General features: G+C 38.3%; 1 protein-coding gene and 1 long non-coding RNA gene across 7 annotated transcripts in view; one reads left to right on the top strand and one right to left on the bottom strand.

The window, feature by feature from the left end:
- The window catches only part of LOC147907398 (uncharacterized), a 104,783-nt gene extending 87,920 nt beyond the window's left edge, over window positions 1-16,863 (bottom strand). For 2 of the 6 annotated variants that reach the window (XR_015547468.1, XR_015547466.1), the window contains exon 1: window positions 16,385-16,863. This is a non-coding gene — a long non-coding RNA (uncharacterized LOC147907398). Of the gene's footprint in view, window positions 1-718; window positions 891-12,411; window positions 16,194-16,384 lie in introns of those variants that run through there. The other 4 variants (XR_015547469.1, XR_015547470.1, XR_015547467.1 and 1 more) reach the window with 4 other exon arrangements.
- ci (transcriptional activator cubitus interruptus) overlaps window positions 749-19,506 on the top strand; it is a 95,314-nt gene continuing 76,556 nt past the window's right edge. The window contains exon 1 of the mRNA XM_011063609.2: window positions 749-2,266. Within this exon, the coding sequence (XP_011061911.2) occupies window positions 2,007-2,266 (260 nt within the window). The 5' untranslated portion in view covers window positions 749-2,006. The remainder of the gene's footprint in view (window positions 2,267-19,506) is intronic.

The following is a 19,506-nucleotide window of genomic DNA, read 5'->3' as shown; positions in this document are numbered from 1 at the left end:
AATAATTTTCTCCGAGAAGATTGAATATTAATTGTGGTAGATTAATAAATAAATAAATAGAAAATCAAACATGTGATTAAAGTAACTCGAATAAAAATATTAATGTATAAGACATAGAACTGAATTTTAATCAAATGGACATGATTAAACAAATTAGAATTTTGATTTCTTTTTCAGAGTTTCGATGTCAACGTATATATAGTTTATTTTTACAAAATGTTTACAATATAACATCTGGGAATAATCTAAATAAGAGCCAAAGTGCGATTTCACGATAGTTATCGATGTGCATTTTCATCCAACAATAAAAGGATATTTGAGAAAAAAGAAAAGGGCAGAGAGAGAGAGAGAGAGAGAGAGAGAGAGAATGACTCGTCTTTCTCTGATACACCCACGCGTTTCCCTTCGTAGCCGCGGGAACGAGACGAAAGAACGGAAAGGGCTGAGGGTGGGAGTCAGGGACGGCTGGTGCTAGTTGAGTTGTCGAGCTGACACGCGTTCTCTCTCCTCGTTCCACCATCGTCGCGTCGGTCGTCTCCCTTTAACTTTCATCCTATAAGCTCCCTCTCTCCTTACAATTCTTCCCACCATTCCCGATTGATCCGCCTCTCTTTCTATCTCGCATCGTCCCACAAAGTCGTTCCTCTTTCTCATAACTTTCTTGCTCTCTCGCTCTTTCTCTTTTTCTCTCATTCTCTTTTCCCCACCCTTTACTTACATTGAATTTTCCTCTCTGAATCTTCGCAGCTTCTCTGTCGCACGCCTACCCAAGAACACACTACAGCCACTGCCACACGCCCGACCTCTCTCCTTCTTGACCATGCTCCCTCTTGATGACCGTGATGGTGGTGGTAGTGGTGATGGTAGTGGAGGAGTTTCAGTACCGCCATATCCGCCAAAGCACAAGCACCGTGACAGAGCCCGTATGCACGTTTCGACTCGTGCCTTTCCCAAAGCAGACAGCTTCGTCACCCCCGCGCCCTAGATACGGTCTGTCATGCATCCGAAATGAAGGCGATAACCATTTGCATTCCGGAGCACAGGACAGAAAACCTAATGTCAAAGTTCTCCCAATCGAGGGAATAAAATCAAGTGTCGCGCGTGTTATTCGTTACTGGGCAGACAGTGATCAACCGCAGTGCTCCAACGTTCGTTCATTAAGGGTAGTGATTTAGGAATGCGATCGCGAGGACGTCTGACACGCCGTCAGAAGCGGTTTAATCGTGGTGAACGTGCTCCCGACTTGCGCGATCAGTGGGAGTCGTCGCGCATTAATTGTGACGATGGTGATTGACGTCGCTTTATGAATATGTCTTGTTTGTATGACGAGATCGGTCGTATGACGATAATATATGCGTTGTGACCTGGTACCCGTTACCGTTCGATTAAATCAGTGACCAATCGAAACTGGCCCGTGTGGATTTACGAACAGTGAGTCACCATATTCGGCGACTAGTGAAAGGAGTCTCGCGTTGCTGTTGGATAATTTGAATCCGTCGGCAACAACAGTCCATAACCAAATCTGTCGAAGACGGAATTGAGAGCGATTCTAAGAACTTCAAGGATCCAGAAGGATATCAGGTACGGCCGTTTTTGAGAAACGTTAGAAACATCATTGAAAACTTAATAGAATTGATTCCTTTGGAAGTGTCGACGGGGGGGGGGGCCTATTGTCACGACGGCGTTTTCATTATTTAAACCCTATCAATGAGGATGTAAACGTGAAGAAAGTGCGACTCATGAAACATCGTCGATCATCTTGATCGAGGACAAACGAGGAGCAATTGCGGTGACAAATTCATCACCTTTTTTTAAAGACAAGCGGACCGGTCTCTCTGAGAACGGACTATGTCCGCCATTGTCGCTCATCGTTTGTATTATCGGTGCCGCAAGCAGGGTGCCAGGACGATAACCAACCTGCCTTGATCCTGGAAGGAACGGGTGGTGATTTTCTGGCGCGACAGCTGGCTTTGGCAGCAGCAACAGCAGCAGCAGCCGCCGGCAAGATGCCAGAAAAGGAGGTTGCTTATCATCAGGAGGCATTCTCGTTGCTGCAGCCACCGCCACCGCCGCATCACTCGCACTCGGCCTTCCATGCAGCCTTCCATCCGCACCCCCATTCGGCACCTCCACCGCCGTTTCATCCGCATCATGGACCACCACCGCCGCCACATCCGGCGCATCCAGCGGCCGCGGCTTGGGAACACCACGCGGCGGCGGCCGCGGCTGCCGCGGCCGTAGCTTTTCATCCACCCCCACATCACTCGTGAGTTTTTCTTTTTATTCATTTTAAATTGACCGTATGTGAGATGCTCCGAGTGTCAAAAGCGAATAATATCAAGAAAATATATTGAAAGTATTAGCACAAACTTGATATCGAATTCTAGCATCTTTTTGATGTTAGGAAAATCTTAAAGAACATTTAGATGAAAGCCAGTGATACTTTAACTCTCCAATGTCCATTTCTACCAATAAATTGATAGAAATGGGCATAATAGTACGCATCTTTTATTTAACATCTTTTACACATTTTGTACATTGATTAGATTAGAAACGAACAGAGTATCGGATTATAATTAGGTCCAGTCTTATTCTGGATATCTAAAAATCCATCTTGCTATTAAAGGATTAAACATTATAAATGTTATAGCGAAAATTTCGATTTGACGCAAGGAAAGAGTGGTTTTATCAAAAATATCTAAAAATTTAGCTAGATACAGATTTGAAAATAGTTTTGTTACACTGAGAGAAAAATGTACTTAAACTTTAAGAAATATTTGTTCGAATTGTACCAATTGAACATTTACTAAATATTACAAACATTTATTTAATATTAATTTGATTTAACTATTATATATTTTTACATAACAAATTATTTTATAAATAAATGTTATATTAATACTATTTAAACAATGATTTATTAAAATTTATTATATTTTTTTCTCAATGTAAATAATCAAAATAATTATGTAGAACACACGCTGGCCGCTAGAATACCAAAACTTTTTGCAGCATTACTTTAGTGTCCTACGTAATTATTTTGATAGTCCGACAAAATTATTTTCAGATCTGTATCTATAGTTAAATTTTTTAAAACTTCAACAAAATTGTTCTTTCCATGCATATTATAAAGGAATTAATCTGTGCATCTTGTCTCACATAACCATGGAGTTGCTTGTGTTTGCTATTCGGGGTTATTCTTTGTGATCGTAATTTTTCCTTCCTATTTAAATAGAATACAAAGTAATTAGATATGGATCAAGATATATGATATAGTCACTGAGTGCACACGAGTTTTCAACTCGATGCACAATGCCAACGATTAAAGTTTAGGAATTTGCATGCCATTACACGTCATTCTTTCGTAAGAAGCAGGAGTAATATGGGTTCGCACAATTTCGATTAGACTTTGTTAATAATTAGTTCACTCATAATCTCCCAGCTGTTCTGTGCGAGTGAAAAGACATTGATTTATGTAATTACCTATAATTTGCACGTGCAAGAATACGAAGCACACCGACGCAAATGAACTTATGTTACATTTCACGTAACATGATTGCGTTTAATGAAAACAGCGTAATCAATGACTTTATTTATATTTATGTATACGACGATCAGAGCAAGTAGTACGTTGTGCAAGTTGACACGAGAGAAGCGTTAACAAGCTTTTCGATGAGAGAAACGGCGTTGATTGGAAAGTATGCGACGCTTTAAGTATCGAATCAGAAGCGAAAAGATCTCGCGGTGGAGAATCACGTTACCGGTGGAATAGCCGCTTAACGTCTTAATCGAGTTAATTAAACCCTCTTCGCACGTTTTCACGTTCCGCGAACACGACACGCGATTGCACGCAACGAGATTACCTCCTCCGACTCCCTCGTCGCGACTAGGCATTCTCGGACGTGGAAACGAAGTGGCGCGGCGAGCGATGCAATAATTAGACGCTTCGACGCGGACCGAACAAAGCCGCGGTTTCCGTCCTTTCAGCGCTTCATTTTCACCGTGGAATTGCGGTACCCCGTCGAAAGGCTAATAGAGGCTATACCATTATTCTCGATCTCAAGTATATTATGTTGTTCCTAAGGGATACGGAATACTTTCACGAATACTTTCAGATCGACTATGAAACACGAGTAACAAAATCGTTCGCAATGTTACATTTGTTGCACACAATAATGTTTCTATGATTTTAATTTAATGCGCTCTCTCTTCTCGATGTCGATATCGCGGTTAATTGACGTCACACTTCACTGACTCCGGTAGTCAATTAATAATGCGCAATTAAAGTGACAATTATGCAAAAAGTTGGTCGCTTAATCTCGAACGTCTCGGACAACATGAATATTCTAACGGAGACGACAGAGAGAGAGAGAGAGAGAGAGAGAGAGAGAGAGAGAGAGAGAGAGAGAGAAAAACAGGTGCATTAAGAGTGTTGTAAAACTTAACGTTGATTCTTCCAAAGCATTAAATCAGCCAGCAACCATAGCAGGTGTTCCGGGACGGCAATCACTAGAGTTCCAGTATGTCGGTCCAATTAAGCATTTAATTGCAACAGTTGCCACCCTCTCGATCATCCATAATATCGTATCGATAAGGAGGGACAGGTAGTAGAGCGCGAGCCAGTAATAAATCGTGTTCGGTTGACAATTTTATTGGGGTATGCGAAATTGCGTGTGATCGCGCATAGAATATTGATCCATATAATTGTACCGATTATTATTCGCGCAGAATTACGCTTGATCCGTTTGGAATCGCCTAAATTTGTCTACATGTAATAAAGCAGAGGGTAAATAGTCGTGTTCGTAAATTCGAGTACAATAACGAGATAAATTTCATTTATTATTATTGCACTAGTCATAATAAAACGAATAAAAATTAATCTTTTGAATATGTATGTATGATTTTCTTGAAAAGATTGAAAAAGTATTTCAGAAAGGAAAAATTATAAATATATATACCTAAATAAATAACTGACAAAGTTGAAACAATTTGAAAAGATATCTAAAGATATACAGTGATATATAATAGAATATAAATATAAATTTTGTTGAATCATCAGAATGATTATGTAGGACTCAAGATGGTTGTTAGAATGTCAAAATATTTTGTAACATTACTTGTTATGCTTCAGCAGCTTACTTAATTATTTTGATGGTCCAATAAAATTATTTTCAGAGTTTTGTCTATAACTAAATTTTTTAATACTTCAGCAAAACCGTTCTTTCTTTGCATCCGTACGATCTTTCCAAGCCTGTGTGTGATTTATTTGATAAATATAAATCTCTCAAGACTAGATACGTTAAGTTATGCATTTAAGTTATAAATGCGAAAAATTTTGAGGGATTATAGAATGAAAGAGGAACTTAATCCAGCGGTACCAATTTCGCGGTTCTCACGAAGAGATGCACCGATTATCGGGTCTCTCGCCACGTCCTTTGTTCATCCGCTTTCTTTATTCGTGCCACGATCTTGAAGCTCGCAGTAGGAGGCCGAAGAGCGAATCGCGTCGGTTTCGTCGCGGTCGCTGTAAGCGTGCGCGCAGCTAAACGAATGGTGATGTCGGCGTGAATCGATATAGAGAATGAAAATCTAAAGAAACGAAGAAAAGACAGGACGAGAAAAATAAAAAGGAGACACTCGCCGGAAATTACGCCACGCGAGTCTAATTCCCGACGAAGGAGATGCGGCGTCGGACTTTACGAGGATTCGCGGTTTTACGGTGAACGCGACGTTGTAATGTCATAAAGCCAACTCGAGTTATGTGACAGATCGGAGAAGTAGCGCACATTTCTGGTGAACATGTCAGTATACTAGATTACAGTGAATTCCTAGATCGACCCCGCGTGACCGATGTGTTCATCTGGACTTGTCTGCATATAAACGATCAGTAAACAGTTAAAAATGAAATTTCGTTGAAAGGACGAAAATTCTTTCTTGCCTCACAGTTTTCATGTCCATGATAAGTGAAAAGTGTATAAATATTTATTGATACAAGAAATAAACAATATTACTACAAGAAAAGAAAGTAAAAAATAAGAAACTGAATTACTAATATCGTTGGACGTATCATTGCTGTCGGTACCTTATAATTTACTTAATTGCTGTACGTTTGTATCGCAATTTTTCATAGATATTAAAAAGCATAGCTAGAATTCTCAATCATAGAGCGACGTAATTAAATCTTACCGCTATTACATGGTTCGTTGCTTGCATAAACCGGATGTGCTAAAGTGAAATGAAGATTTCAATGTATTGAGTAATGTTTCGATTAGGAAAATGTTTTATTTCATGAAATTCCATTGATGGCAGATTTTTAATATTTTTATCACTTACTAGTTGGTTTGCATATTTTATTATTAACCTGTAAATAGGTAAATGGAATGGCCACAGCATCCCAGAACACGTATTATGAAATTATTCGAAATTATTCAATTATTCTTTAGATTTCTATGTATTGTCTAAGGAAAACAGAATAATTCCAATTAAAATCCATTCTAAACAGTTTCGTGTCCCCATATAGTGATTTTAAATCTTAAAGTAAAATTATTTTTATAAATTAAAAAAATTATTACACTCTCTCATGTCTTATAAGAATATAATCGATAATTAAGGTAAATTTATTTATAACTAACATACTGCGTCAGATATCAAAAGAGCAACGGATTGATAATCCAATTCCTTGAGTTAAGTAACAAATTTTATTCTTTCCAATTTTCATGTATGTCAAAATGTATGTATCAATCTATTTCTATGGTTAATTTCAATCTAAACAACATCCATTAACGTATACACTTAGTAAATAATAAACCAAATTTGAGTAAAAGAATTTAATATCTCTTTGAGTTAAATTGTTTAACTCTATTGTTTTAATTAAATTAACGACATATTGAATAAGAGCAGTGGCGATTTATAGAAATGATTAAAACTCAAATTAAGTATAATTTGACATTAAATTTAATGATGTGCTAGTAAAAAAATAACTAAAAAAATAAAATTATTTTAGTGTTCTGAGTACTCCAGTTACTAATTTGCGTATTTTTAAACCACCTATCCAAGTGTGTTAATATTGTGTTAATTAAGTATTAATATTATTTTATCATTAGACAATTACATTGATAAATATTAATATCGCTCCTCATAATGCTCGTAAAAGTTTTGAACATATCCCGTCAATTTTCAATTTATGATATTCTCAATTCCATCTCTAACAATAACGATGGACTATTCGCGAGTCTATCGAAACTTCCGTGGTACTTCTTGGGATGAGAAAGGATAGAGAGAAACGATGGCGGATGTAAAGTATATGGTGCGCGCCGGGCGCCGTATCTCGCCCCTGCTTTCCTCTCGCTGTCTTGAACAGATATTTTCGTCTCTTTACGAGGATGTGAGACACACCGTGTATTTTTGCCTTTGGACGTTTCGCTCCGTCACAACGAACGACATCGTCGGTTCCACATCGGCGTCATCGCGCGCCTCCGCTGACGAGCCGCGTCTGACGTTTCGACACGGTAAACGCTTATTCTGCTAGTTAATGCATCGTCGAACAAACGAGATAGTATCTCGGTAAGACAACTCGATTCCCTTTGACAATACCCTGCTGATAACGACACCCTGGAATCGAATAAAAGACACAGCGCGCGAATTCGAGTATTGAAGAGATCACGTCCTTATCGTAAGTTTTTATCGTAATCACGACCGAAGCGTCACCGCTGACCCCACGCACCGATCGTGGGAGGAAGATCTCGTTCTACCGTGAAAACGGGATACAAACAATGCAACAAGATCACCTCGCGTCCCGTTTATGAATCTCTTCATCGCGTGGGCCGTCGCGGAACGGTTGGGAACGAAAGGGAAGGGAACTGGCTGAAGATGCGGGCTGTTGTCCCGCGTCGTGGAAAATAAACGAGATGCACGAGCTACCAGACATGCTGGTATTCGCCGGGGCTCTCTCGTGAGCAGCATCGCCGACGAGGATCCGTCCAGATCGGATCACGCGCGTAAAATATCACAAGTCCTTTTTTTTACTTACGTGCGCTTTATCGGCATAAATTCCTCGCGACGACGCGCGGCGCGGCGAGACGCCTCTCTTCTTAATTCGTCGGCACATCGTGAATCCTTGAACTTTGCTTTATCGAAATACGTTTGCCTCTTCCTTGGGATACGGAATGCGCGGAGAAATGTTTCTCACGGGCTCGCTCTTTAATTCGCTCGCTCGGACCGTTTCGCTCGCGCTTATAAGGCGCGATCCGCGCCTTTCGACTTATCGAAAATACGCTCGTCGAGGTGCGTGAAGTGTTGTCGCGACACTTCTCGTTCCGCTTGTCGACTTTACTTTTGCATACTTGCTCGTTCGGATTTCACTTTGACGCGAACGAGCGGGTGGGATTATTCGATGCAATTCGAATGTTCGTCGTGAAATGAATACGTTCTTTTTTTCTCTTCGCTTATCTAATGAATACTTTGAGCGATTCTACTTTCGCCCGGATTGCAGTACTGAAAGTCCGAAAAGGCACTGGCTATATTTTAGAGTCCGATCGAAATTTTTGCCGAAACTGAACCGAAACACTCGGCTACATGTCTATTTCAATCGAAACCGAAACCAAAATTAAAAAATAGGAATCCTATAAAGACCTGTATAGACATGATACTTTTTCTTCATAAATACGTATCATGATTTATTGAAACAGTAATTAAATTTCGGCCGAAATTGAAAACCGAAATTTCGGTTGCGTCAATTTTTGTCAAAGAATATAAGTACTTCTTTTTCATAAATATCATAATTTCATTATTGAAACAATAAATAATTACACATATTAAAATTAATATTTATGAAGAACAACTATGTGGCTTCAGTCGAAATTAACACGTAATGAGTATTCGTTTTCAGTTCGGTTTCGGTAAGTTTTGGTCGGACTCTACTAATATTCACAGCGTTTAGATCGCGGCTTACAATACAAACTTCGACCTTCAATACTTAGGTCCCTATTGTAAACACTTGGTAGATGACTTAACTTGGCTTTAAATCAAGCTTCGTTTTTTGGAGACTAAAATATAGGCAGCTAAATAAAGATTCGCTAATTTTCTCTTTAGGGTATAAAAAGCGTAATAGTTAAAGATGTAACCGATAAACGGTGCTAAGACAGCAAAAATTCTTTATGGTGTAAATCAGAGACTCTGTAAGATCACAATGCTCGCCAGTTTTGTTTAACACTTGATAAACAAGGATAAAATGATTCCAAGAATTTTGCAAACGTCAAATGAAACTCAATCATAGTAAAACACAGATATGCCAAAAGTCATGTGATCGTGAGATTTGCTGATTGGCTGGAGTGAAAATCTTTTATCTATGATATTCTATATCCTTGTTTTACGTCTATCCAAACAAAATGACACAATAATCAACGCTATCATAACATTATAAGCATGATCACAATATCACGATCACGTGACACTTGGTGCATCTCTGTTATACTATAGGATATCTCCGGTGTAAACAGGTTCTGGTGGCTAGACCTATAACCTTGGATTATGGTATAAGTCAGGCTGCATAGAGGTCTTAAATCTGATTTTTCATTTTCTATCTGTATATATTTAATCTGTAGTTTAAACTTCACTTAATTTGATGATAAAATAAAAATTATTTTTCTAGCTATGATTAATTACTAAACTGATAATTTTGTAGTATAGTAATTTAAAAAATTATTCCATAACAATATCACCATCTCTGCTACAATACCGTCAGTTTAATGATTAATAATAAAAAAAAAAAATACAATTCTTACATCTATCATTAGATTAAATTTAATCGTAAGTTAATCAGAAAATAAAAAGTCGGATCAATATAAATGTACGTTCAGGTACGGTATACATTACTATTGAAACAATGTAGTATCGAAATCCGCTTTTCTTCTACTTCCAATCGTTCCACCCTCGAATAATTTCTCGGTACTCGCATCACGGCGTAAACACAATCGGACGGACGTACGCGATCTCAAGTACGCCGCCGGCTGCGCGGCGATGTACGGATGCGCGTAAAAACAGGAGAGCGATTTGTCAGCGCGCGGCGTCGCGATGCACACGGTAGGAACTCGTCGAAGGAAGACATTCCCTTCCAGCTTCAGGAGGCTGTTGCGCATCTCTCGCCTCCTTCTTCCGCGCCTCTTTCACACGAATAGAGAGCCAGCGATGCCGACCGTCTCGCGGATACGCATTGCATGCGCGATTTATCATTGGCCGCCGTCCATTGATAAATTCCACGCATTCATAACGCCGCTACCCACGTTTTGTGCCAGGAGCCTCGACCTGCAGGAGACATACGATACCCAGGTACGATACGATACGATACGTCGCGATAGCGTACTGCAAGCTCACATACAACCCCGACTCGCTGCAGTAACACGAATACGCGTCTAACGTACGCGAGAGGGCGGAATTTTGTATGCAAACGAAGCTATACGGAAAGAACAATTTTACAGATCTAAAAATCATTTTATTGGATTATCAAATTAATTATGTAGGACATTTAAATTGATTGATGGAATATAAAAACTTTTGTTACAGCATTGCTGGTGCATGCTTGAATTTCCTACTTAATTATTCTGACGGTCCAACAAAATTATTTTCAGATCTGTATCCAGCAAAATTTTAGATCTACAGTAAAATCGTTCTTTTTGTTCATATTTTTATGATTTTTAGAAATAAATATATGTGATGTAAATAAATTCATAATCTTAATGAGAGAAGTAGACTCTGTTATTAGAAGTTGTAACAATGCCACCCGTGAGAAACATACCCCTAGCTAGGATGACTCGCTCAGAGGCTAATCGCTTTAATGAGACAATTAGGCGATGGTACTCATTGATAAGACGGGTTTGTTTTGTCTGCTTCAACTGAGTCGGCGTATGTCTCCCCACCGAGATTGCGGCGCGTCAAAAGATTCTCGCGGCTCGTTTCGTTCAAATAAATATTCATTATCGCTGATGTGCTTTTCGTTCTTGCGATGAACTGTACACGTATCGATGAGACAAAAGATTCGCCGAAGACGAGAGATAACGATGCTATCAATAGTTTATTCGTCGCCGCCATTGCACGGCGACTCGTCGGCGAGCAACATTGATAAAAAAATCTAATGATTTTTTATATTCGATACCGAAATGAATTGTTTCTAGAATGATGCAATAATATAATAATTGTGTTATTTTGAATCAGAATATATCAATATGTTCAGAAATAATAAATGAGTTACGCAAAGTGAGATAGTATTTCCGATAACGTAGAGAGATATGATATTAATCTATCGTTGTTTCGAGTATCTATTTCCTCTCGCGATATATTAGGATATTTTTAGAGTCCAGTTTGCTTGCATGGCTCCCACGGTATTTCGTCGAGTGTAAAGAAAACCATGATTAGCATTTTCTGAGATAACAACGCGCTCTGATTTCCGTAACACTTTGTATTAAAGTCGTCGAAGTCTTTTTAAAGAAAGAGGGACGAGAAAAACGTACGCCGTGTGTGCAAGGCAGGAAAGCAAGGGTGAATCGGAGAACGAACTGACAGTGTATGGTGGACTATTCTTTTCGAAGAAGGAAACGGAGGAGAAGGAGGCAGGCAGGGCAGGCGCGAGGTGTGCTGCTGGGTGCATAAACAACGTTGTAAGTCGACGAAGCACGCGTGGCTCGCATAAAATCTCATAATGCTCTTGTCCAAACAAACGCACGGTGGCGGTGTTATGCCGTTCGAGAATTTACCACTTCGGGATCTCTTCTTCGAGAGTCCGGGAGAATGACCCGGTAGAGGGTTCCCGTGCGTGCGTGCGTGCGTGCGTGCGTAGGAGAGCAACACATCTCGAATATCTGACCATTTAAATGTATAAAACGTGTGTAAACTGCGCCCTCTCGATCGAGAATCGCGTCCGGTCGAAAACGCCGCGGCATCTCTGCTGCTTCTCTCATCTCCGCGGGCTTAATCCGATTGTCGAGCTTGTACCATGGCGCATCCCTTCGACGAAGGTACGGGATTACAAGCGACAGATTAACGTCTCTCCTGTAGAACACACTGTCCGGGATTATCCGAATTCGGGCGCGTACCATTATGCCAGTTTAGTGAGGTAAGATAATTCGCACGGGAATGAGTTGTCTGTCATTTCCACATCTTTTGACTATTTTATTTTTATCCACTTATCTATTTGTCACATCTACATATCTTTGATCTATGCAATAGGATTTATTATTTATGTATAGTTTATTATTTATGCATAAGTATACTAATTATACACTGTTAGCTATCAAAAGAGCAATCATCTTTCTTGACATTAAAATGATATCTTGTTAGTGTAAAATGTCAAAATGGAAATCAATTAATTTTTGTAGTTTTAAACAATGTTCATATTAATGTATGCAGCTTTGAGTGAAATTTAATTCATTTTTGGACAAATTTTTGTTATTGAAAGTACAATTTGTTTTGACTTAAATTAGATAAAATTAGGTTATTTGACACTATAAATTTAACAGTGTATTCAAATCATTGAAACGATTATATAATGTTCTCTTAAGACATACATTTTTGAATTTCCGTGCAATTTCATTTAATTGGAAAGGTTTTAAGTTTGTCAAGATACACATTATATAAACGATACATAATCATTGGATACCCAAGGAAAAAAAATATGTACGCAAGTTAGTTTGAGCGATCCTGGAGACAGCTCGATGAGCGAACGCGCGTGGTTACCAAAGCGTGAAACGAAAAGCGGAGAGAAACACGGAGATGGCGAGAGGGAAGGCGAGAATCTTCTTAGAAACGGCATAAAGATAACCGCTCTATCCGCGATGAGCACCAACCGACTAGTAATCCCTGTATAGGTCGACCATATAGATCCGTCCGCGCGCCGGGTCGAACGCCGCCATTGACTTTCTGTCCACTGTCAAGTTAACGACGCGTAATGACAGCTGACAGAGGCGGCGGACGTGATTTTCCAGTTAGACTTTCTTTTTCGTTGCACGTGGGTATGCGTGCCGTGGAAACTATAAAGCTGGACCTCTCGGTCGACTTTAATGCCAGCCGCCGACGGGTGCGAGGACGTCGTTTCCCGATTTTATCATCGATTCGCCGGGGCGCGAGATCGTTAAGATCGGCTTTCTGCGAGCAGAATCGCGTCATGCTATCGCACAAATGGCACTGATCTTTTCTTTCTCCGCCAACGAGCACGCGGCGCCTACGTCAAACCCATAAACCCGGCTAAAGTCGAGTAGCCAAGCAATTTCGTGGCGAAAATCGACGTTGCCTGGAACGACGATATTCTCGGACGATAAACTTTGGAGTTATCGTCCAACCATCGTGCGTTTATTCGCCAGATAGAAAAATGCGCAGGCGAACGTCCTGATTCACGTTTTATTGGCGCTTCGGGTTTCTTCTAAATAATATCGCAAACGATCATTAATATTTTACGATAAATATTAATGTGTGGATAGAGTACAAGTATCCTTTCCGAAAGAGAGGTTTTAGCCATATATTATGTATTGAAAAACATTTATTATATTATCAAAATATATGGCAATTAAAAAACTCACACGTAAAGAACGATTTTACTGAAACATTTATCATTTAATTTAGGTACAGATTTGAAAATAATTCTTTAATCGTTGGATCATTAAAATAATTATGTATGATGCTCAAACTAGTTGGTAGAATGATAAAACCTTTTTTCATTATTGCTCATCGTGCTTGAGTTTCTTATGTAATTATTTTGATGATCCAACAAAATTATTTCTAGATCCATATATCTTAACTAAAATTTTATTTCAACAAAATTACTCCTTCTGTACAAGATATTATTTTAGAATATAATTTAAGTAACTTGTAAAACGATAGTAATTATCTGAAGAGAGATTCATTGTCTTTTCTGACGAGAGATATTCTCAGATTTTAAAAAAATTCATCAGATTTTCCCGCGCGTGAAATTCGAGAGTTCCTAGCCGCCTCGTAAGTTTTTCCGTCCAAGTTCCATTCCGTGTTTTGCTGCCTGCCAGCCGCGCTAATTGAGCCATTAACTCCGCCCTTTAATCTTTCGGTTCTTCCCCCGACATTCGACTTCCTCCGTTCTCGGAAGGAGAGGAGGAAGCTTCGAGAGATCCAAATCGAATCTTTGTGTAAGGGAACGAGGAGCAAAGGCAAAATACTTGGTATTTCCTCATCGAAGTAAAAGTAAGCCATTAATTCGTAGACGATACGTTATTATAAATAAAAGTAATATAGATATGTATACAAATTTCAATATTGAAAATTGTTTCAATTATAATGATATAATATTTTTATATTTTATTTTGTATTATTTCTAAATAACATAAACGGAAAATTTCATGAATCTACACAAAGAACGGTTTTTCTGAAGTCTATCTAAAAATTTAACTAGATGCAGATCTGAAAATAAATTTGATTATCAATTTAATCGTAAGATACAGCAAAATTATTTTTAAATTTGTATCTATGTACAAATTTTTAAATATTTTAGTAAGGTTCCGTTCTTATCGTGTTAATTACTCTCCTTTTGTCGATAATTAAACAAACTTTCTACCGTTTATTTTTTAACATAGATTACATGCCTAAATTCGCACATACTTCAGCTGACATCTTATGGAACGGTGTTTATTATCTCACGCTTTGACGGTCGTCTTAAGTGAGAGCTGAAGCAAAACATTTTTATATATACAGAGAAAACACGAGTACCGGCTATATCTTTCTCTTTATTAGATCCTACGACACGCGGGTGTGCCCTGACTCTCGGATCGAGATCGAGGCGATTCATGATTTTCTAAGCGGGCGAGAAGGAGCCGCGATGCCGCGAGGGGCACGCCTCGGAAATGCGTGTGTGTCCTAAACCAACATCTTTATGGACTCGATGTTTCTCCCGAGGTCCGACTTATTACGTTGATTTATCGCTTTTGTATGCTGCCGAGCCCATCTGCCCCCGTCGCGTTTCATAACCACCGCCTCAACCGCGCGATCTCTATAGATCTCTTCGAATTTGTAGTCGGAATCTTTCGAGAGGCATTCGCGGATCGAATGGGATCAAGATATCAAAACCTCTGGAAACGGGATCGTTAATGCCGAGGCTCGAAAGTATAAATTTGACCAAAATCTCAGCTTGTTCATAATTTAATTGTTTTTTTAAATTAAAATTCAAAATTGATTATTAAATCGTTTCAAAGCGCGAGATAATAAATCCAAGTGATATTGCAATTTAGGTATGTTACAAAAAATAAACATTAAAAATAAACTTTAAAAATTTATTTAACCTTTTAAATTTTATATTTTTTACTAGTATATTGTGTTATAATTATATTTTTATAAGATTGAGGAATGTAAAAACAATGAACTTTCCACAGCAAATGTCAACTAGTGATATTATATCAATGCTATAATTTCTCATTCAATATTATAATTATTATGCACAACATGTGTTATATTTACATTTATATTGTTGAGGGAAATTAACATTAATATGTCACTGTTAGTTTGCTGAATTATAGTAAGTCTTTTATTCATCTGGGCAATACTTTTTTTTATTTTCCTTTTCCAGAATAAATTTTTAAAGAAAACTGGATGCTGTAACCACCTCACCTCTTCACTTAAAAGTTAATCGTTGACATATTAAAAAAATACAATTACGTTAGAAAAATATAAATTAATCATCTACGAATATACATAAATGAAATTTTCCGTTTATATCATTTATATCATTTTAGTAATGTTCCCTTCGTTATGTAAGCTGAAAAATTAACACTGCCTATTCTTTGCGCGTGAATTGAAGAAATCAATCGTTTCTTCAGTAGCGGCGTTGATTATCTGTAATGATCATCTCATCAGCGTCCGCGGAGTGTATTTCACGCTGATGTAACGGCGATCGATCGACGCGATGTAAACAAAGTAGCCTGGGATCTTCTTAAAACTTCTATCCTACCGAAGAGGCGCAGTGTCGGTACTCGGGGTCATCGATGAAGGGTATCTCGAGAGGAGGAATTCGACTCTCGCGTTGTGAACCGCGCCTAAAAGATATCGGGATGCGTGGTCGTGCGAATGGGCGTGCATCCGATTATCTTGGTAACTCAATCTCTCCTCTCGAGTCTGGCCTCTCCTAGCTCGAGCATTGCGATCTACTCGTCGATCCGGCGCGTCAAAGAGAATCACAGGGTGCCGCGCTGCGATAACGCGACGATAAATTATTTTGGAAAACGTTATTCATTCTGGGATATATAATAGTTTCGTAACGCTGACGCACTTCATGCGTTCGGTAACATGAGTAACATGAGTTCTAGGATATTAGCTTTATCCTTTCTCCGTACCTCACGATAAAAAAGTGCGAGAAATAATTGAGAAATTTATCACTCACCCAATTATTGTAGACAAGCAGCAATTATCTCTCTTTCCATAGAAGTCTCCATCAGCGATCCTCCAACTTCTTGACGCTGTTCCTCTATGCCTCCTATGTTCCTCGACGACACATTCGCGAGAAAGTCGTACGATACGACACATTACTGCCTACGAAATCGATTAGACATCTCAGAACGGTCATCCATATGTTCATTACCGGCACTTCCAATGGCTTTCGATCTTTCGAGATATCGACGATATACTTGCGAATAATGTGAAAAGCGGGGAAATTCCACGATACGTGGAACATGTTATTGCTGATAAAATTGATTAGACATCTCAGAATGATCGTCCATATATTTATTCCCTCCTGATGTACCGCGATGCATTTCCGACGGCAGGAAAGTTGGAGAAGTAACGTTCTATCATAGCGAACACGCGTGGACCACCGTTACGCAAATATCGTAGGCAAGCGCGATCACCTTCCTCAATTAATCCGTCACGGCGGTGTTCCACTCGATGTTTCTCGATGATCCTCGACTCCCCGGATACTGGATGATGTGACGACCAGTGACCCTCGTCGAACAAGCGGATGCTGCAAAATACGCAACGACAGACGCGTATTAGAAAACGATACTCGGTGCAATGGAGCGAAACGCAGTTGATCGTAATCGCGCCGATCGGCGATCACGCGAACCGATTAGTACACCGAGATCTCATTAGACAAAGGCAGTCTTTCATTATTCACTGCGAGTACTGAAAATCTATAGTATATATAACGTGAATTATAGATTTTCAGTATTCGCAATGAATAATGGAACGCAGTCAAAATTCATGTGGAGACGGATAAAAAAACGTAGGAATGATGGCGGGTCTACGTGATAAAATATGGCATTTCATTAAAATATTAATAAGAATACTTATATATTTCGTTAAAATAATTTATTGAAGAATAGGAAAAAAAGTTAATCAAATTCGCTAGACGAACTTTTTTCTTCGGTCTGTAGTGAAAAAAGCGCAGCATAATTATTTTAAAAATAGCAACATAAAAATCGATGATTTTACCTTTATCCTATATTATCTTTTACATCTACAGAAAAATTTTTTGGATTTAAAGAAATGTTTCTTTGCTATAGTTAAAGAAAAAATTTCTTTGATTTATGAACGTCATTTCTTGGATTTAAATATTATTTTTTTAAATCAAATAAATTTTATATAAAAAAATAATATTTAAATCAAAGAAATGACGTTCACAAATTAAAGAAATTTTTTGTTTTAAATAAAATTTATTTGATTTTAAAAAATAATCTTTTAAATAAAATCTTTAGTATAAAATATGTTTAAAAAAAATCTTTAAATAAAGTCTATTAAATAAAATTTATTTGATTTTAAAAACTAATGTTTAAATCAAAGAAATTTTTTCCGTAATAAATTTTAACCACGTAGCAAAGAAACATTTTTTTAAATCGAAGAAACCTTTTCTCTGGATATAAAATCTCCGATATCATTTTTGTTTTATTAAAAAGCTATCTTTCATCAGAACAAACTATCGCAATAATTGTGCAATTATTGCGACATTTTTCAACAGAAACAGTCCTTGTCTTTTTAATTATAATACTTTTATGTATTACTAATATATATTAAATATCATTGAAAAATACTGCATTTGCTGTATTTTTATTGAATTATTATCACTATTATAACTATTATTAAACTATTATCACCACTATGATTGATGATCTTAATACATAAATGCGAAGATTTATGATTAAATGAATAATCGTAATTTGTTTCGATACCTTACATACACAATTGTCGTGCGTAGTAACGAAGATTATTTACAGCGTCGTTACTCGTGTTAAGAGCGTACAATCGCAGTAACTTTCTCGATATCGTATCCTTCCCACGAGCGAGTAATCTAGCGCACGTCGGGAATTATGCAAAGCGACGGATGAGTAAACGCGGAACGGTGTCGAAAGGCGCGGATCGCGTTTAATCCGCGCCGCTCGTAAATCAGGAGGCGCACGCCAATTACGCCACGTGGCGCGATCTTGCCACGTGCGATCTTGCCACCGTGCGGAAATTATTGCGTATCTGCGTGCACGTTCATTTAGGTTGCGTGCAAGATCGTGCGCGAGCTGGAGCGATTGCTAGGCGTACGTACTATCCACTTCCTGTACGCTTTCAGAGTTGATAACGATTATACGGAGGGCTTAACGACGGAAACCCATGGTAACTTATACATGCACTTGTGCGTTCCATGAATCTATTTAGATCTTCTTACCGAGAAGATTTTCACGCGACGTGAAATACTCCGACACGAAACACGCGCGGCCGATGAACACAAGAGCGATACTTCTTTCGGGCTTGACCTAAAAACTCAGACCGCCCACGCCGGTCAACAGACTCCTCTTTCTATATAAACCGAGTCTTGCGAGCTGATCGAAAAAAATTCATGTCCTCTCATCCGGCGTGGACCTGTCTTGCGTGGGACACGTCATGGTGATTGCACTAATTAACACATCGACGCCATCACAATTTTTGCGAGAGAGCTAATAGAACTCGAATGTTATTGACTCGTAAATTACGTTACGACATGTAATACGTCGCTCATTTACACGCGTGTAATTATGATCGTAGAAATTTTATAGTTATATGATTGTACATGTAGCACGATGAAGTAATTGATAATGAAATAATTAATAACACTTTTTCAAGAAATGTTTGGAATATGAAAACATCAAGGTCGACTTAATAAAATTTCAGAAGTGTGTGAACGTTTAGCGACATGCACAGAATGGTTTTGCTAAAATATTAAAAAATTTAGGTAGATACAGATCTAAAAATAATTTTTTAAGCCATCAAAATAATTATGTATAGGAAATTCATACACAGAGAGAGCAATGATGCAAAAAATTTTGATATTTTGGCAACAAACTTGAGCGTCCTACATATAATAATTAATTTGATGTTCAACAAAATTATTTTCAAATCTATTCATAAATTTTTAGATACTTCAGTAAAATCGTTCTTTCCAAGTAGGCATTTTCTATTCACACCTGAGTTTCCTTCCGTTCTTCGAAGAAACACGGTGCCACGTGGGCAGAAGACTCCTCTTAATCAAAAGAGCAAACGTTCCTC

Source organism: Acromyrmex echinatior, chromosome 14 (assembly GCF_024713525.1).
Source record: "Acromyrmex echinatior isolate Ae372 chromosome 14, ASM2471352v2, whole genome shotgun sequence".
Classification (NCBI taxonomy): domain Eukaryota; kingdom Metazoa; phylum Arthropoda; class Insecta; order Hymenoptera; family Formicidae; genus Acromyrmex; species Acromyrmex echinatior.
The sequence above is the reverse complement of the archived record's forward strand: the minus strand, read 5'-3'. Positions and strand labels throughout refer to the sequence as shown.